The following is a 21,429-nucleotide window of genomic DNA, read 5'->3' on the forward strand; positions in this document are numbered from 1 at the left end:
GCCGTCTCTTGTTGTAGTGTCTGGGCCATGCTGGAGACAGCAGGCTGTAGGGTCAGCTACCGTGCACTCCAGATTTATGCCTGGAAGGAAGTCACACCGGTGTGTGTGTGTGTGTGTGTGTGTGTGCGTGTGTGTGTGTGTGTGTGTGTGTGTGTGTGTGTGTGTGTGTGTGTGTGTGTGTGTGTGTGTGTGTGTGTGTGTGTGTGTGTGTGTGTGTGTGTGTGTGTGTGTGTGTGTGTGTGTGTGTGTGGGTCTATGCGCGTGTGCAATAGAGACAGCTGTAAATCAGCCAGCCACTTGTATCAGATACGCTAAGTCGTTTGATATAGAATCCCGCGTCATGTTCAGATCTGATTGAGAACGATTCTGTTGCTCTGTTTTGGTGATTGGATTACTATGAAAAGGGCCAGGTAAGACGGTTAATTGATGGTATTGGATATGTGTCTACCCTTTCCTTTACTGCTATTCAAAGCTAGAAGTTAGTCATGTACTGAGATTGTCGTCACGGCTCACTAAACCTTTACACGCACAGTGCTGTTCTCTCTCTCTCTCTCTCTCTCTCTCTCTCTCTCTCTCTCTCTCTCTCTCTCTCTCCGTGTGTGTGTCTCTCAGTGTGTGTGTGTATTGTGGGCAGGAGTACACGGAGAGATGGATTCAGATTAAATGGGCGAATGAAAAGTGTGCATGGGGAAACTGGTCTGGGTATTGATTCAGTGTCTAGACAGAAATATATCAACTATCTAACTGCAGACATCGAGTCAACCCCCCAGATACAGACACACACACACACACACACCCACCCACACATACGCATTCCCACGCAAGTACATATACACACATACAGGCATACGCACGCACACACACACCTCCACTGCAGTGCTCTCTCTTCGACCACTTGTACAGTATTTCCCCCATGGTATTTCTGCATACTTCTAACAGAGAAAAAAATCCCCCATTAGTGTAAATATATATGTGTGTGTGTGTGTGAATGGACCAGCATGAATGTAGAGCACTATAGAGGGAGAAAGAAAACGACAGAAGAATTTAAACAGAAGAATCCAAAAGAAAGAAGCAAGAGGCATCGAACAAGTAACGCATCCCAAATGACACCCTAATCCCTATGGGCCCTGGTCAAAATTAGTGCACTATTTATGGCAGGGTTAGCTAACCCTGTTCCTGGAGTGCCGCAGGTACTGCAGGATTTTTTTCCAACTAGACACTACACCTGACCAACTGAGCTAACTGATCAGTTCAGTGATTTGCCTAAATTCAACACACCTGGTCTTCCAGGTCGGTTCAATTAAAAAAATCGAAGTGCCCGCGGCCCCTCCAGGGCCAGGGTTGCCTACTCCTGGTATAGGGAATAAGGTGCCATTTGGGACACAACCTAGGTGTTTGTGGTATGTATGTACTGTAGAAGGCTCCTTGTTCTTACGTTAAGGAAGCCCACCTGTCCTCCCTGCTGGCCAGAGTCGGGGCAGACAAGTTGGACAAACTCCTTGAGGCTCTCCTGGGGGTGGTAACGGATGGCCGGGTGGGAGAAGTAGGAGCCGGGCTGCTGGATGATGGGCGACGTGGGGAAGTGGAGGCTCGACGGCGTGGCGTGGGGACTCGCTGTGGGCGGAGAGGTGGGGGGGAGATAGAAAGTTTGTCATGTCAGTCAATAAGAGAGAGAGAGAGAGAGAGAGAGAGAGAGAGAGTCTGGTTAGGGAGTAGGCTAGAGAGATGGGAGGATGGAGGGGAGAAGGTGACATCATCTATCACGGTGGGGTGCCATGCACCACAGTTTGTCACACACCATTTAGAATGTCACTTAATACCATACATGTTCCGCACATCAACACACTCACATCCAGACACACCCACATAATCACACCCAGTAATTCCCAAACAAACAAACAAACGCCAAGGCACAAACACAAGCTGGGCTGTGTGTGTGTGTGTGTGTGTGACAGGCCTTTTTGACGTGGTGGTGACAGAGGGCAGGCGGCCCACGGTGCAGATGACAAGACGTCTACGGACCACAATGCCCCTCACTGTCTATCAAAAGGGAGGCGGGCCCTCCATGATTCAACCAAAGGCATACTGCGGCCCGCATTCATTCACTCTCGCACAAGGGGAAAATGTGGTAACCGTTTACTTGACACTTCTAAACATGATATTTGTCACAAATTGGTATACAGTCATTGTTATTAGGCAATGACACTTAGTGACATTTGTGATGTCCGCTGATGGCATTTGACTTTCCACTGTGTCACAACAGAAGTGTCGAGAGCAATGAGTCTGGAGGTGAGTCTGGAGTCTGGAGGTGTTGCGTCACCGATGACACAATTAAACATTTCCATCCTCTTAACTTCCAAATCTGTGTGTGTGTGAGCATGAGTGTGCGTGAACACGTGTGTGTGTGTGTGTGTGTGTGTGTGTGTGTGTGTGTGTGTGTGTGTGTGTGTGTGTGTGTGTGTGTGTGTGTGTGTGTGTGTGTTTGTGTGTGTTTGTGACGTCTGCATGTGAGTGAGAGTCGGTGTGAGAGTGAACGCAAGCATGTGTGTTTGTGTGTGTGTGTGAATCCTGCGTGTGTCTGTGAGAGTGTGACCGCATGTAAGGTTTGTGTGTATGTGTTGATCTGCGTGTGTGTGTGAGATTCAATGCAAGTGTGCACGCGGGCTCAATTAATCGACTGGCACAGGTCTGCACCTGTCCTCCATCCGGATCCTGTGGTATAACTGACAGTGCTGTAATGGATCGAGGCTTATTAAGTATTTAATTGTAACCAGCACAATCTAATTAGGCTGCTCTTAATAGAGGTAATATTCAGTTATTGGTTATTAGTATAATGCCTGGCTGGGACGTGCAACGGCGGGGGAGAGAGAGGGGGTCTTTAAGCCTGTGATGTATTACTGCTGGGTCTCTTAATAAGACTAGCTCTCTCCGCCACTCTGCCCATATCAGAGAGAGAGAGAGAGAGAGAGAGAGAGAGAGAGAGAGAGAGAATGGTAAACAGAGAGAGAGGGAAAGAGAGAGAACGTACAGCAATTACAGAGACAGAGTAGGATAAAGAGAGATGGTTAACTAAGAAAGAGAGATGGTAAACTTAGTGCAAAAGAGAGAAAGAAAGAGAGGGAGAGAGAGGGCAAGGAGAGAAGCAGGGATCATACAGCTATCGGAGAGAGAGAGAGAGAGAGAGAGAGAAAGAGAGAGAGAGATGGTAAGCTGATACTACATAAACATTGTTAAAGCCACAGCTCCCTGCTGCATTAATTCACTTAACTTTGCCATGATTTATGGCTCTGTCAATAGAGGCTGACTGGAAACTGGGGGGACGCTCCCCCTCCGCCATGCCGCTATGTGGCCATTGTGTTTACAGTAATAATAGAATGGACCATGGCTCTCTCTGGGTGCATCCCAAACGGCACCCTATTCCATACTTACAGCCTCAATAGAGTCTGACAGGAAACTGGAACCTGGGCAAATATAGTGCACTACATAGTGGATAGGGTGCCATTTGGGAAGCAGACTCCATGCCCTTCCTCTATCACTTTCCAGCCTAAGAGGCTGAAAGACACAGAACCCCTCCTTTTCTCTTTTTGGCGTGCCCCGTCTTTTCATATTCCTGCCTTTTGTCTGGGGGGCTGGAATGTTGGACTTTTGAAGTGAGGGGTGGGGTCGGCGGGGGTGAGGGGTGGAGAGACCCTCGCTGTGCACTCCCTGGCTGCGCGAGCACACACACACACACACACACACGGACATAATGAGCATGAGCATGTGCATGTGCGTGCACACAGGCGGAAGAGTGGAGTGTCCAGACTCTACAATTGAATTAGCCTTGCTGTGCTGTGTGCTGAGGCAATGCTGCAGAAGCTGCAGGCAGGAGACAGAACCACACTGACCTCACAGAGGCAGACACACCCATTCACAGGCTGACTCAGTCACTCCCTCTCTCACAGACACACTCTCTGTCCCTGTCATCCTCTTGCTCTCTCACTCTATGCCCTCAGGCACCGCTCTCTTTGAGACACCTCTCTCCTGTCCCATTCCCACCCTCTCTCTACCCTTGACTCCTCTTTCCAGCTCACTGGTCTGAGACCTGTTCTCTGGCTCATGGCAATAGGCCATTGCTGAGCCTCCTCACAGACAGGGCAGTACTGGGTACAGTAACCCAGCAGCGCAAAGAGATCCTTTTATCGCCACAGCCTAATTGACAAAACTTAAGTATTGCCAATTTTAATGTTGGCTGCATTCGAGGCAATGGCACTTACAAAAATGGAGATCCTTCAAACACCCTCAGACAAGGAAAATGATCCCAATCAAAGGTGTAGACACGTGCTCCACTAAGGCAGTCAGCTTATCTTCTCATTTGTCCTTGTGGTAAAAAATGATGTGGGTAAAACGAAGCCCAAACTAAAAGTAAGAATCTCGGAGCATCGTAGCACCATTCGGTGCAAGGACTCGACGTATCCAGTTGCGGCCCACTTTTTGGAAGCGAATCCCTCTATTTCGTCCCTACCTTACATATCGGCATCGAACACGTCACCCTCCCTAGGAGAGGGGGTAACCGTGACAATGTATTGTTAAAACGAGAGGCTGCCTGGATCTTTTAATTTAAAGACCTTTGCCCCATTCGATCTCAACGTAGACTTTGATCTGAATCCATTCTTGTGATTATTGTGATTTTGCCGTTCATTGTAAATGTTTATAGGCCTATGTGGCCAAATGGTATCTATGATCGTACGCTATCCATTCATGCTTTTTATATACAGTACCAGTCAAAGGATTTAGAACACCTTACTTAATCATTCCAAGGTTTTTCTTTATCTGACTATTTTCTACATGGTATAATAATAGTGAAGACATTAAAACTATGAAACAACATATGGAATCATGTAGTAACCAAAAAAGTGTTAAACAAATCCAAATATAAAGTTGAATTCGGAAGTTTACATACACCTTAGCCAAGTACATTTAAGCTCAGTTCTCCACAAATCCTGACGTTTAATCCTCGTAAAAAATCCCTGCCTTAGGTCAGTTAGGATCACCACTTCATTTTAAGAATGTGAAATGTCAGAATAATAGTAGAGAGAACGATTTATTTCAGCTTTCATCACATTCCCAGTGGGTCAGAAGTTTACATACACTCAATTAGTATTTGGTAGCATTGCCATTAAATTGTTTCTGCTAGCCTTCCACAAGCTTCCCACAGTAAGTTGGGTGAATTTTGGCCCATTACTCCTGACAGAGATGGTGTAACTGAGTCAGGTTTGTAGGCCTCCTTGCTCGCACACACTTTTTCAGTTCTGCCCACATATTTTCTATGGGATTGAGGTCAGGGCTTTGTGATGGCCACTCCAATACCTTGACTTTGTTGTCCTTAAGCCATTTTGCCACAACTTTGGAAGTATGCTTGGGGTCATTGTCCATTTGGAAGACCCATTTGCGACCAAGCTTTAACCTGACTGATGTCTTGAGATGTTGCTTCAATATATCCACATAATTCTCCTCCCTCGTGATGCCATCTATTTTGTGAAGTGCACCACTTGCAGCAAAGCACCCCCACAACATGATGCTGCCACCCCCATGCTTCACGGTTGGAATGGTGTTCTTCAGCTTGCAAGCCTCCCCCTTTTTCCTTTTAGACCAGAGGACATTTCTCCAAAAAGTAAAATTTTTGCCCCCATGTGCAGCTGCAAACCGTAGTCTGGCATTTTTATTGCGGTTTTGGAGCAGGGCTTCTTCCTTGCTGATCGGCCTTTCAGGTTATGTCAATATAGGACTCGTTTTACTGTGGATATATTACATTACATTTACATTTAAGTCATTTAGCAGACGCTCTTATCCAGAGCGACTTACAAATTGGTGCATTCACCTTATGACATCCAGTGGAACAGCCACTTTACAATAGTGCATCTAAATCTTTTAAGGGGGGTGAGAAGGATTACTTTATCCTATCCTAGGTATTCCTTAAAGAGGTGGGGTTTCAGGTGTCTCCGGAAGGTGGTGATTGACTCCGCTGTCCTGGCGTCGTGGGGGAGTTTGTTCCACCATTGGGGGGCCAGAGCCCAGAGATATAGATACTTTTGTACCTGTTTCCTCCAGCATCTTCACAAGGTCCTTTGCAGTTGTTTTTGATTGATTTGCACTATTCACACCAAAGTACGTTAATCTCTAGGAGACAGAACGCATCTCCTTCCTGAGTGGTATGACGGCTGTGTGGTCCCATGGTGTTTATACTCGCGTACTATTGTTTGAACAGATGAACATGGTACCTTCAGGCATTTGGAAATTGCTCCCAAGGATGAACCAGACTTGTGGAGGTCTACAATTGTTTTAAGGTCTTGGCTGATTTATTTTGATTTTCTCATGATGTCCAGCAGAGGCACTGAGTTTGAAGGTAGGCCTTGAAATACATCCACAGGTACACCTCCAATTGACTCAAATGATGTCAATTAGCCTATCAGAAGCTTCTAAAGCCATGACATCATTTTCTGGACTTTTCCAAGCTGTTTAAAGGCACAGTCAACTTAGTGTATGTAAACTTCTGATCCACTGGAATTGTGATACAGTTAATTATAAGTGAAAACATCTGTCTGTAAACAATTGTTGGAAAAATGACTTGTGTCATGCACAAAATAGATGTGTTACCCGACTTGCCAAAACTATAGCTTCTTAACAAGAAATGTGTGGAGTGGTTGAAAAATCGAGTTTTAATGACCCCAACCTAAGTGTATGTAAACTTCCGACTTCAACTCTATTTTATATTTTAAATGCTTCAAAGTAGCCACCGTTTGCCTTGATGTCAGCTTTGCACACAGCTTTGCACACAGCTTTGCACACAGCTTTGCACACAGCTTTGCACACTGGCGAGTCGGGCTCGTAAAATGTGGATGAGTCACTCTCCAGTTAGCGCCTGACAAGTGTGCTAATAAAACACCCCGTCACACTTGCAGTCGTACACGCACAGGCACAGACAAACTTGACACGTGCACACGCACACACAACTCAAGGAGGTACTATGTCCCCCATTAGAATCAGAATCAATCGTTGGTGCTTTTATACCTCCCGCTCGTCACAACGTTAGCTAGCGAGGCAGATTGTCTAAGTAGACTACCATTGACGGGCGTCACTTAAGGTTGTGTCCAAAATGCCCTTAAATGGGATCTGGTCAAAAGTAGTGAAGTATGTAGGGAATAGGGTGCAATTTTGGATGCACCCTTAGTCTCTGGATCACCGCCACTTATCATCGTTTACCCCGTCCAGTATATGGCCGTAGAGTCTGAGTGATTGACCTGACCGCTGCCTCTCTGGCCGCTGACCAGCTCCTGTCCCACTGTGCCGACCGGCTTGGGCCGGTCCAAGAGGGGTCCGCCAATGTCCATTACACAAATGGCCAGCGTCAATTAGGAATCATTATTTATTTCTGGGGGAGACTAAACTTAAGTGTTCGAGAACGATTTCCAATTACTTAAATAGCCTTTTGCTCACATGTTATGTTCCTCATTTATGCTATGATGAATATTTTCCAGGGGAGAAGTTGTGAGTAAACTAAGTTTGGCGCCCATGTCCCGGCTTGTCAACTAATGAGCCCAAAAAGGCTTTTAGCATGCGGAGGGGTGCTGCTACTCTACCCCATAAACCCATCTTTACTGCATTTAGTCCCCTCTTGACATCCGGGGGTCACACTACCGATCCTGGGGGACCGCTAGCCTGGTTAATACCCGACTGAATGCTGTACTCACCATCAGCGCAACATTCAGTCTGCTTTAAAACGGGTTAGGGGAGCCCTGTCAATACTTGTCATTCCCATCAATCACCTCATATCTGAATTGTCCATACGGAACAAAAATGCTTCGTGAGCGGAAATAAAAGATCACGGAAATGTTCCGTACGCACAAAAAGCGTATTTCTCTCTAATTTTGTGCACACGTCTCTACAGCCCTGTTTGTGAGCATTCGTCCTGTTATGACACTGCTGATTTGAAAAGACTCCACAGGTGGTAAAGGAGAAATTGGGGTAACAGTGTTAAGGCCTGTTAGAGGGGTGGGTGGAGTAACCTGCCACTGCTACAGAGAAGGATGTATTCCTGACAGCAGACACAGCACAGCTCATAACTCCCTGAATAAGCTCCCTCTTCTCTTCTCCCCCTCTCCGGGGTTTATTTGGGCTTCGCCTCGTGAGCGATGCGTCACATTGTGCTGAAGGTGTACTAACGCCACATTGTTGAGACAATGGGGAGGATATCAAATATGTTGAAGCAGCTGATATGCTGCTAGCCTGCTAGTACGCTAACTATGGGCTCTGTAGCCCCGTGCCCCCATCATCATCCCATTCAACTCAGAGGGGACTAGCTGTAGCTTGGAGGGGAGGGCGAGGAGGTAGGGGACAGCATCCCCAGCAGGGTCCCTGAGGGCCTTTCACTGGGGCTCTAAGCGAGGCCTGTTAGCTGTGACTTTACCGCGTCATTATGGAGGAGAGATGAAAGTGGGGCTGGATGGACAGTAGGTCCTCCCCACACGCGCCCAGTGGGTGGGCCTGTAGCTAATCTGGAGGGGGTCCAGGGGCATCGCCCCCCCCCGGGTCAAATATGTAAATTATCATGACGTGGGAGGGGAGGGAACAAGACGGGAAGCTGGCTAAGGCTTCAGACAGCTGGCGGGAGATGGAGGGAGGGAAAGAAGGAGAGATGGAGGGAGGGAGGGAGGGGAGGGAGGGAGGGAGGGAGGGAGGGAGGGAGGGAGGGAGGGAGGGAGGGAGGGAGGGAGGGAGGGAGGGAGGGAGGGAGGGAGGGAAAGAAGGAGAAATGGAGGGAGGGAGGGAAAGAAGGAGGGAGGAAGGAGGGAGGGAGCAGCGGGCTCCATTGTGGTCTGGGCCTACATGTGGTGCTGCATGGCCAATAGAAAAGTGCTACGGATTAGTTCCACTTTGCAAATTGAATTGGTTCGGTGGCTTTTTCTTCCCCCACCTACCACTTTGTTCTATTTTACCCCCACTGCCAACTTCTAGTTGAAAAATATATTATACACTGAGCGTACAAACATTAAGAACACCTGTAAACAGTGACCGGTAGCAGGAATATATAAAATACTAGTAATATTCTAGTGGTAATACACTGAGTATACCAAACTCTAAAAACACCTTCCTAATATTGAGTTCCAGAACAGCCTCAATTTGTCGGGGCACTCTACAAGGTGTGGAAAGCGTTCCACAGGGATGCTGAAAAATTATACAAAAAAGAAATCCCTCCCTTATTATGACTGAGAAGGGTGGTTTTCACTTGGAGAGATATCAACAGGTGGCTGTGTGTGTGTGTGTGTGTGTGTGTGTGTGTGTGTGTGTGTGTGTGTGTGTGTGTGTGTGTGTGTGTGTGTGTGTGTGTGTGTGTGTGTGTGTGTGTGTGTGTGTGTGTGTGCGAACCCGTGGGAGGAGGCTGCTGAGGAGAGTGCCGAGGGAGACAACGAAAGAAGACCGTTTTAATAGCCCTTTTGAAGACGAGAAGTCAAGCTAACGAACCGTGCGGCTCGCGAGTCTTTGTTTGCCAAATTGTGGCGCCCTGTGACGACACCTACGTCTCGCGGCTCAACGGGTTCGGCTAACGTTTCAAAAGGAACGTGGGGCGTGAAGAAGGCGCTCCAACTATGATAAATCAACTACAGATTAGATCGGTACAACAGGGCGGTTAAAATCAACCAAACAGACATGACAACCGGCTCGACTTGAAGATGAATGAACCCCACCATTTTGGCCTTTTATGTGAGCGTAGAACACAACATCCTAAATGTGACAGTTATACTACTTACTGACACGAATTAATCCCTCCCAAGCCTCAACCTTTAAGCCCCAGTGGGTTTTAACGTTTTTTTTATAGGTCAAAATATTATGGACATCAAGCCTGTAGTAATCCCCCCCACCACTGCAGATGGAAGACATCAACGAAACAGTGGTGTGTGTGCTTGTGACGACTACCTTCTCTCAGACAGACAGTGACGACTACCTTCTCTCAGACAGACAGTGACGACTACCTTCTCTCAGACAGACAGTGACGACTACCTTCTCTCAGACAGACAGTGACGACAAGCTAGCTAGCTGCTTGACAACACAGAGAGCTCAAAGTGCTCACGTCACTGTCGATGGATGGTCTTCCTAGCGTGTTCCACATTAACCGACGCACAGTTGTCTGCACAGAGCTTAGCAGTGAGTACGAACAAAAGGGGAGACCGGTTGAAAAATGAGAATAAATAAAATGGTGAATTGAAAAAAGAAAAGCTATACGAACACTATAGGACTACACGTTCCTCAACCCGTTTCTCAAACTGCAAGAACACTAGCCTGGACAAAGCAACAGAGTGCAAAACAATGTTTGGATGACCCATATTTTCCCCCTCAAACAAAAAGCATTGCCAGAGCATATGAAAGCATTGCCAGAGCATATGAAAGCATTGCCAGAGCATATGAAAGCATTGCCAGAGCATATGAAAGCATTGCCAGAGCATATGAAAGCATTGCCAGAGCATATGAAAGCATTGCCAGAGCATATGAAAGCATTGCCAGAGCATATGAAAGCATTGCCAGAGCATATGAAAGCATTGCCAGAGCATATGAAAGCATTGCCAGAGCATATGAAAGCATTGCCTCGCTAAAGCAAATACTGCTGGTGGCCAGGACGGGAAACAAAGCTCCCGGATAACCACACTATACTGTAACGCTGTCCCCCAAACGGAACCCCATTCCCTTTAAAGGGCACTACTTGGAGCCCTACGGCCCTATGCTATTTAGGACCCGTCCTAATACTTGGATAATAGTTCAGAAAGTAGCACTTAAAGCTAATGACGATGACGATTACTCATTTCAATGTTAGTTACTGGTCTCCTGAAACATTCATATCGTATAAACCTGTGTGGTCTACATTTATGGCTATATGGTAATAAGTCATAATATATCAACCAAATATAAACCAAACCATATATAAACCAAACCATATATAAACCAAACCATATATAAACCAAACCATATATAAACCAAACCATATATAAACCAAACCATATATAAACCAAACCATATATAAACCAAACCATATATAAACCAAACCATATATAAACCAAACCATATATAAACCAAACCATAATATAAACCAAACCGGCCAAAGCGAAAGCAGCTTGCCTTGGTGAGGTCATCTGTGGATTACACTCACAGTAAAAATATGAACTCGTGTTCTGACATGACCATTCCCGGCTAAACCCACAGCCGGCCATACATGCACGCACAAAAACAGACACACGCAAACACGCACGTGCACACAGAACTAATCACCAAGTGTGAAAGGGGGATGGGATCTCGCACTCAAACCCACAAAGCAGAACCTGAACAACAGTGTTTCCCAACTTCCGGTCCTCAAGTATCCCCAACAGCACACATTTTTGTTGAAGCCCCCAGATAAAACCACCTGATTCAACCAGTCAAGGGCTTGATGATTAGTTGACAAGTAGAATCAGGTGTGCTTGTCTGGGCCACAACAAAAATATGTACGGTTGGCGGTCCTCCAGGACCGGTGATGGGAAACACTACTGTACAACACACTTACAGTAGCAACACTAAGTTTGAGCAGAGCCACACACACAGCAGCACCAGCCACACGGAGCACTCTGCTTTGTCTCTCTCTCTCTACAGCCCTTATCTGACAGAGGGGAGTAGGCAGCTATAGGTGGTGAACTAGGGAGAGCCAGGGATGACACGGTTGGGGGTGGGGGGTGGGGGGGACCTCACCTCTAGGTCCTGTAATGACAGGCCGATGATGGTGTGTGAATGCCGTTCGGGGGGAGGAGGTGGTCTGCGAAGGCACGACAGGGCTGCTGAAACCACACTTCTCTGACTTCTTTAATGTGGTGGGCGATGGCATCCCTGGCAAGAATGATTGATAAGTGAAATTTAATAAGGAAAGGGCACGGAGACTCACAGGCTGGGTTCACAGGTGAGAGAGTGTGGAGGAAGGGGGGTTGGCGAGGCGTGGGGGCCAGACTAGGGGGATGGGGGGAGGAAAGGGGAGTGGTCAGGGCCCAACGGAGCGCAGCATAGGCTACTGTACGAGTGGAGGCCGGTCTTCAAAGGGGAATACAGATAGTTTTGTGCCTTGCGTCGCAATGATTATTTTTTAAGATATTTCCAAAAATCCTCACCTTTGTTGTTTGCAGGGTCCTCAATGTTAATCCACCTAACAATGTTAGGGATTTGATGATGATACAGAAGCTAAGTTACTGTATTACTTTTGAGAAGCATAGCTCAGAGGCACATACGTGTGCATTGATTGCCATTTTGTAAGGACCTCTTTGCCTATTCAGTTCAAGTTTTTAGAGGAAAGTTTATGAAATTCCAGGAGACAGCACTAATTAGAAACTGTAGATTTTATTTTATTTTTATCGAGTTGAGGTTAGTTGTTAATAATTGAATGATATCATTTCCATACCAGAAAATGGGCCCAAATATATAGAACGAATAGACATGCCTTATCCGTGGACTGATGGGGGTTTAGGGTTAAGAGAGAGATGTGGGAATGGTAAAAATAGGGGAAGGAGGAATAGATGGTATAGTAGACAGGTAAGGTCCTAGTGACAAAGCACACAGCATGGTCACACAGTCCTGTCCAGTGTGTACTGGGGCTTTGCTGGGTTAATGTGAGCAATAGGCTCAGATAGCATTTTCCACAAGAGTTAAAGCCAAAGAGAATAGTCAATAGAGAGACCATGCATGATAATGTTATTTGTATGGTTCATATTCAGTCTCTACTGTAATTGGTTGTGCACCACAGGCAATCAAAGCTCTATCTGACCACACCCCAACCACACTGGATGCTTTCGTTTTACCTTGCCAGATGCACCAATGGAATGGTCTAAATTATGCAAACTCTGTACACCATACAAGGTAAAACTAATGCCCCTGATAAACACTCAATGGCTTTTAAAATATTCGTCTAAGAATAAAGCTTTCTTAATAATTGTAATGCCTCTCATTTTTGGAAGAATGAAGAATGAAACATTCCTTCCGACATTCCGAAAAGATCATGCACTAAGCAGAGCTGCATTTGGCCTTTTTCTAGCTCGTCTTGAAAGCATTGGAGTTGGGATCTAAAGTCTCTAGATGGGTCTGTGTCAATGGACTGAGGTCTGTGTGTAAAAAGTGTGTGTGTCAATCTAGACCTAAATGACACAGAAGTCTCCATGACTCGCAGACTCCTTTCCCCTTTCAGGCAGTGAGAGAGGGAGATAAAGAAAGAGATGGAAGGACTGACTAGTAATTGCCCTCCGTTGGGTAAAGAAGGGTTTTGGGGGAAGGCTGTTTGATCAAACTGAGTTGGAAAGGGAAGGACTTAAGGTAGACCCTAACCATATATACAGTGCCTTGCGAAAGTATTCGGCCCCCTTGAACTTTGCGACCTTTTGCCACATTTCAGGCTTCAAACATAAAGATATAAAACTGTATATTTTTGTGAAGAATCAACAACAAGTGGAACACAATCATGAAGTGGAACGACATTTATTGGATATTTCAAACTTTTTTAACAAATCAAAAACTGAAAAATTCGGTGTGCAAAATTATTCAGCCCCTTTACTTTCAGTGCAGCAAACTCTCTCCAGAAGTTCAGTGAGGATCTCTGAATGATCCAATGTTGACCTAAATGACTAATGATGATAAATACAATCCACCTGTGTGTAATCAAGTCTCCGTATAAATGCACCTGCACTGTGATAGTCTCAGAGGTCCGTTAAAAGCGCAGAGAGCATCATGAAGAACAAGGAACACACCAGACAGGTCCGAGATACTGTTGTGAAGATGTTTAAAGCCGGATTTGGATACAAAAAGATTTCCCAAGCTTTAAACATCTCAAGGAGCACTGTGCAAGCGATAATATTGAAATGGAAGGAGTATCAGACCACTGCAAATCTACCAAGGCCTGGCCGTCCCTCTAAACTTTCAGCTCATACAAGGAGAAGATTGATCAGAGATGCATCCAAGAGGCCCATGATCACTCTGGATGAACTGCAGAGATCTACAGCTGAGGTGGGAGACTGTCCATAGGACAACAATCAGTCGTATATTGCACAAGTTTGGCGTAAAAGCAACACCTTGAACACACCATCCCCACTGTCAAACATGGTGGTGGCAGCATCATGGTTTGGGCCTGCTTTTCTTCAGCAGGGACAGGGAAGATGGTTAAAATTGATGGGAAAATGGATGGAGCCAAACACAGGACCATTCTGGAAGAAAACCTGATGGAGTCTGCAAAAGACCTGAGACTGGGATGGAGATTTGTCTTCCAACAAGACAATGATCCAAAACATAAAGCAAAATCTACAATGGAATGGTTCAAAAATAAACATATCCAGGTGTTAGAATGGCCAAGTCAAAGTCCAGACCTGAATCCAATCGAGAATCTGTGGAAAGAACTGAAAACTGCTGTTCACAAATGCTCTCCATCCAACCTCACTGAGCTCGAGCTGTTTTGCAAGGAGGAATGGGAAAAAAATTCAGTCTCTCGATGTGCAAAACTGATAGAGACATACCCCAAGCGACTTACAGCTGTAATCGCAGCAAAAGGTGGCGCTACAAAGTATTAACTTAAGGGGGCTGAATAATTTTGCACGCCCAATTTTTCAGTTTTTGATTTGAAATATCCAATAAATGTCGTTCCACTTCATGATTGTGTCCCACTTGTTGTTGATTCTTCACAAAAAATACAGTTTTATATCTTTATGTTTGAAGCCTGAAATGTGGCAAAAGGTCGTAAAGTTCAAGGGGGCCGAATACTTTCGCAAGGCACTGTATATATATATATATGCTGTGCAAACTGATCCTATAGCCCCCAATCGTAACCTTAGCCATTTGGGGGGTAAATAATATCTGCTCTTGGACCAGTTAGGGGAAACTTCTCTGGGGTGGGGGCAGGTTGGAGGATGGACACACAGTCACAGTTTAGAGAACATCAAGAGGAGAGGGTTGGCTGCTTTCAACACAAAGAGACCAGGTCATACTGACACCATACAAAGTATCCCAGCAATCAAGAAACAAGAGGGCACACAGACAAACAAACACAGGTCTACAAACCCACATTCAACATACACTTTCACTCAATTAGAAGCTCCACAATGGCTGAGAAGCACACAGCATTCATCCCTCAGATACCCACTTGTTCACCATATAAAGACCTATCAATTCAATTGAAACCCAAGTCTTATCAGACATATTGCTGAATGTCTACTTTGATCTCAAACACCTTCTCTAAAGCCACTGGAAGTGCATATATATATATATATATATATATATATATATATATATTTGAAGCCCCAGCCTCATAAACAACACGAACAACAGTAACCACAACTTCTAGAGAGAGAGAGCGGCAGTCAAGCATGGGAAAAAAAACATCTGACGTTTGGGTGGCCACCAAAGACGAGTCGCCCTTTTCAAATCCCGAGGAGATTTGTGACCAATTGCACCACACATGGGCCGTCAGAACCATAAACACCATGATCCCATGGGCTGTGTGAAGCAGAGAGATGAAAGACAGGGGAGGGGTCAGACCAAACTTTGGCCGTGCTCTTTGAGGGGGAGAACATTCGGAGAACAATTCTGCCCATTCATTACCGTACCTGGTCCTTTGAAGTGGTGTTAGCGGCGGCTAGCTAGCTAGCTAGCTAGCTTCAGAGGCCCGCTGGGCTGGTCCCTCTCCAATAGAGTAGCATAGACCAAGCAATAGGAGAGGCTGGAGGGTCTGGAAGGGGCAGGAGGCTCAGACTTGGGCTGGAGTCAACAGGTTGATTTGTGTGCTAATGGCCAGGATCATATTCAAAGAGTTTCTGCTGTAACAGTAAGAGCCCTGTTCAGTGTGCAGGCAGCTATTGTAGACTAGAGTCTTCTTCATGTGCTAGGGAATGGGGTCGTGTGCTCAAGAAGCTCTGGGTGCACGTGATTCAAGAAGAGATAGAGATTCATGGAGGTATGCGTGAAGTGAGATAGAGAAGAGGGAAAGCGAGGTAGAGAGGGAGAGAGAGAGAATGAATAGGATAAAGTGGGTATAGGGGCTGAGACTGGGAGGCAAAACATCTGGACTGAGAGAGAGATTGCGTGTGTGTGTGTGTGTGTGTGTGTGTGTGTGTGTGTGTGTGTGTGTGTGTGTGTGTGTGTGTGTGTGTGTGTGTGTGTGTGTGTGTGTGTGTGTGTGTGTGTGGGAATGCAACTGTGTGTACTTGCTTGTGTGTTTTCTTGCTTGTGTGTGTGTGTGTGAAGGGCCTGAAGTCTGAGAGTGAGTAATGAACACTTAAAAAGATTCTGTCAGGTGGAATCAGAGCTGGGCTGTACTCAGCACTTTCCCCATTCCGAGGCGTTATTACACATAGAGGGGCCGCTTCTCTCCCTCCGTCTCTCTCCATCCCCCCTCTCTCCTTTGCTCTCTCCTGCCTCTGACAAATTGACAAGCCTGCTGGCTGGCAGGCAGGCGATTCTGTATCGAGCATCCGCCCCCCTCCTCGTCTTTCTCTGCTGTCCATCCGTCTCCCCTGCTTCCGAGGCCTCTTCTCCGGCAAGCATCAATCAGGCCCAAGCTATCCCTGCTTTGCCCCAACTCAGGGTGTGCAAGTGGGCATGCACAGCAGCCAGACAGGCTATAATGGAGAAAGGTCCTTTACCCGAGGGGACAAGCAGGGCAGGTTCAGACGGCCTTATCAATGCCAAGGACAACAACGTGCAGAGTCATGTCTGCTCCACAACGCCTTCTCTGATAGGTGGAGACATATCAGGAAGCGGGTGTAGGTAATGTTCAAATAAAATGAAATGCGATTACGCTCCCGAACTTTAACCTATGAAATATGTGGATTGAGTAAGTCTTCTTCTGGACATGTTAATTGATGAAACAACTTCTTCCTTGAACAGTCAGTTGAGACGTACAGCTCAGCGCATTGCTTAACCCCCTTCACACACTCCCAAGCAGACAAAATACACACATGCAGAGACGCGCACACACGCCCTCCCTCTGACACTTAGCTATCGAAGCCCCGTCGAGGCGTCCATGTGAGTGACGTGTTCCTGAGACCTGACGTGGGTTACCTGGGAAATGGATGGCATGCCGTTCCGCGGGATACACTTTCACGAGCTGCGGCTAATTATAACACTGTCCCCACCGTGGGGAAAGGGCCACACACACCAGACAAGACTTCAGCAGCTTGTTGATGTGGCACACTTGTCCCAATGTCATCGAGTGTTTCAACACACACACACACACACACACACACACACACACACACACACACACACACACACACACACACACACACACACACACACACACACACACACACACACACACACACACACACACACACACACACACACACGCGTCTCGGTAACCACAAACAAACCAAAAAAGCAAGCCAACTGGACATCAACAAGAGCCAAATCCACCGTCAAACAACATCGCAATGATCAACAGGATGACAAAGGCAAAGGGAAAATGACACAAGGGGAGGGGGGTGAAGCTGGAGGTTTGGATGACGATGAAAATCGGAATCCCGAGCAATTGGGAGAATGCGAACAGGCAGACATGCGTAACGCAGACATTCATGTGTCGGCTTGTAGTGTTCCAACTCGGGGTGTAGATAAACAAGGACACAGGCACCAAGACACATGTTCACGGAAAATGTATGCAAACACACACAGACACACAGTCCACACCCCGGTTGGTGATGGGGGCTGTGAGGTGGGAAGGTGTAGCTACATTTCGCTCTGAATACGTAGACAATATGTACTGAAGTTGTTGACAGACACTTAAGATATAAAATGGGTGGAGTCGCTTGAATGTATATATCATGGTGCACAGTCAGGATTCAAATGGATATGAGCCCCATGCTACAGTACAGACACAGTGCAGGTATAAGGCCTAAGGTGTGCCGCAAGGATCTGTGTCAGTCCCACTATTTTTCGTCACAATCACACACAGTGAGGGAGAGGTGGAGGGGGGAGGGTAGGTGGGGGGGAAACCTGGACAATACAAAACACCAACCACAAAACTCGATACCACAACCAACTACAGAACCTCCTGATTTGGAGGGGGGGGGGGTTAGGGGACTGGGGGAGGGGCAACATAGGACGGGAGGTGAAATTGGAAACAGTAATGCATCTTTACCTTGTCTTGAGATGAACGAACTAGCTAGCGAGCCACGCAGTTTATATCCAGCTTTTGAGAGACAAAAGGAAAGGGGGGAAAGAAACAGGGGAAAAAAAAAAAAAAAAGAGGCAGGGTGAATATAGTGTAGCGTTAGGAGAGAATATGGAGCATTACCTCATCAATTAAGTATGCATGTCAGTCCTGTTCCCGTGAGGGAATGCTGGCCGTGGGTCACGTTACACATACAAATCACACACACCCATTCACAAAAGCATACACACACACACACACACACACACACACACACACACACACACACACACACACACACACACACACACACACACACACACACACACACACACACACACACACACACACACACACACACACACACACACACACACACACACACACACACACACACACACACACACACACACACACACACTGTAAGCAAACATACACGCACAGCCTGTTTAACTCATGCCTAGGACATGCACTCGTTGACGCCGTGTCGAATTTCTATCCTCTTGGAACACGAAACAGAAACACGAACACAGACGCACCATAGAAAAATGAACACACACACACACCCGCCGCCAGTCCTCGCACTCTGAAGACGGGCCTCTGAGCAACTCCTCCCTAAAATTCCCAAATCACAAACACACCCCGGCACCACTCCCTTCATGGATCACAACATGTTAGTAATAGTATTCATGTCATCGTTAATACCATGAAGGTGAGCCATAAAATGAAGGGGGAAAAGCCCATGGGCTCGGCGGCGCTATTAAGTGACCCATAAAGTAAAAGCATCCTGAAATTCTGAGCTTGTGAGCACACAGGGTAGGACACTGGACTTTCCAGAGGAAAGCTGCAAAATGGCAAATTGCCCATCAAGACAGATCGCCTTTGTAAAAAAAAGTATATAAAGTCCAAAAGTGGTTCTGAAAAAATGATCATGTGAGACTTCGCTTTATGTAAGAATGGAAATCTCACGCGTCACCAACGCGTGAGGTCGAGACAGACTCAGACAGACAAGGAAGAGACAGGACACGATTCTCCCCCTCACTGTTTAGACACAATCCTACATTCTCACCCTTCACAAACACACAATCCTGCATTCTCACTCTTGACACACACACACACACACACACACACACACACACACACACACACACACACACACACACACACACACACACACACACACACACACACACACACACACACACACACACACACACACACACACACACACACACACACACACACACAACTCCCTCTCTAGCTTGAAAGCAGAGGAGAAGAGCTATGTACAGTCGTAGTAGTAAGAGTAGGGAGGGTATCAGGGTAAAGGTGTGTTACAGGGGTGTTGGCATTAAGGGCAGGTCGGTTGGCAGCTTACAGCAGTACGTACCTGGTTCCACTTCGTGCCAGCTGCTGGCCTGGCTGCCGCTGCCCGGGGAGCGACCCTGGCCCGGGTAGTAGGACTCCTCTCCTGGACTGTCCACCTCATCCTCCATACACTTGATCCTCTTGGCCGAGCTGGTGGGAACACAGACACACAGACACACACACACACACACACACACACACACACACACACACACACACACACACACACACACAGGTAAAAGGGTGAACGCCTGCTAGCAATGTTTCAGTGCTATTCAGAGGCCATTCCTTAGCGCTTAGAGTTGAATGACAATACGCCTGTTTAAATATCTTCACTCATAAAATCGTACATTCAGTCATGATCTAAATGTGTCGACAAGAAGTATATTGTCACTGGTGTCTTTATAGAAACACAGTGTGTGTGTGTGTGTGTGTACGTTTAATGGTTGATCTCTTTGTGTCTGGTGCCCATGCATGTGGATCAACTTCCATGCTCTGCACCGGCCAGAATATGGAGTGTGTGTGTGTGTACATAGGGGTATCATCTGATGAATGCAGCCATCCCCCGGAGAGAGAGGCAGGCCAGATGAATGTAATCCTCTTTAACAGTGGCAACTCTGGCCAAGGATCAAGAGCCTGGGACTGACACACACGGCTGGCCTGAGTCTACCAGGTTATGTGTGTGTGTGTGTGTGTGTGTGGGGGGTGGTCTGTATATGTTTGTGTTTGATGTGTATACAGTTAGGATGTAGCATAAGCATTTGGGTTAACGGGTGTGTGTGTGTGTATTCTGTCTGTATGTAAGCATGCATCCGTGTGTCTGTGCACGTGAGTGTGTGTGTTGGGCTGCTACTGCTACTTCCCATCAAAGCCTGTCCCACAGTATCACTCCACACATGGACAGTGGTTTGGTGCTGGTGTGTGTGTATATCTACCAGACCACTGCTAGGGGGCGTCTCAAATGGCTCCCTATTCCCTTTATATGATGCACTTCCTTTGACCAGGGCCCATAGGTATCCCATAGGGCTAAGATCAAAAGTACACTATATAGGGACTAGGGTGCGAATGGGGAAGCACCCCTAAACCAGTGAGTTGTTTCCCTTGCCGTTGGTTCTGACATTTTGTGTGTGTGATGTCTGCTGGCGGGTTTCCCTCCTAATTGCATAATTAGAGGCGGGGCACGCACACACACACGCACACGCACACACACACACACACACACACACACACACACACACACACACACACACACACACAGTCTCCTTGTTCAGCCGTGTTCGCTTCGGTAGGGAGGAGGCTGGACGGAGAGCGAGGCCGCTGGCTCACGTGGGCTTGACGCACACGGGTGTGCTGAGACACACACACATGCGTGCGCGCCAACGTGTGCACACATACTCTCGCACATGCACGTGCATCCGAACCCGCACGCACAGTGCCCGCGCATACACATATGCAAACCCATGTGCATTTAACATGCGCAAGTTTAACCAATGCACATGGAGAGTGTGTGTGTGTGTGTGTGTGTGTGTGTATGTATGCTAGAGCGTATACAGTGCAACACTTTCCATTAGAAAGGATGGATATCTTGCAGTCATTATGTGAGTACGGTACAGGAGATGGTAGGTTGGAGGTTGAGCCCAGTTCAGTGAGCAGTGCCTCCAGGCTCTGTGTGTGTAGCTGCTCTTTCAGACCTTACACGGTGCGTGGGCTGTCTCCTGAGTAACGGGCAGAGTCAGAATGGGTGTGTGTGTGTGTTTGCGTTTGAGAGAAACACACATAAATGCGCTCCTAAACACACACATTGGTTTGAAAGCACAAACGTGCGCTTGAGCAAATACACACTGTGAGGTAAGGGTCTTGCTCGGAGAATGAGCAAGCCCTGTGTGTGTGTG

At 46.9% G+C, this 21,429-nt stretch overlaps 1 protein-coding gene across 10 annotated transcripts in view; it reads right to left on the reverse strand.

The window, feature by feature from the left end:
- Positions 1 to 21,429, reverse strand: part of LOC118387580 (nuclear factor 1 A-type) — a 236,119-nt gene that overhangs the window by 18,544 nt on the left and 196,146 nt on the right. For 3 of the 10 annotated variants that reach the window (XM_052527428.1, XM_052527452.1, XM_052527443.1), the window contains exons 6-10: positions 19,548 to 19,687; positions 18,158 to 18,208; positions 11,752 to 11,886; positions 1,436 to 1,614; positions 867 to 932 (exon numbers count right to left, since the gene is read on the reverse strand). In XM_052527428.1, coding sequence (XP_052383388.1) covers positions 867 to 932; positions 1,436 to 1,614; positions 11,752 to 11,886; positions 18,158 to 18,208; positions 19,548 to 19,687 — 571 coding nt within the window. The remainder of the gene's footprint in view (positions 1 to 866; positions 933 to 1,435; positions 1,615 to 11,751; positions 11,887 to 18,157; positions 18,209 to 19,547; positions 19,688 to 21,429) is intronic. The other 7 variants (XM_052527429.1, XM_052527435.1, XM_052527438.1 and 4 more) reach the window with 7 other exon arrangements.

The sequence above is a fragment of the Oncorhynchus keta genome, chromosome 1 (genome assembly GCF_023373465.1).
Source record: "Oncorhynchus keta strain PuntledgeMale-10-30-2019 chromosome 1, Oket_V2, whole genome shotgun sequence".
NCBI classification, from domain to species: Eukaryota; Metazoa; Chordata; class Actinopteri; order Salmoniformes; family Salmonidae; genus Oncorhynchus; species Oncorhynchus keta.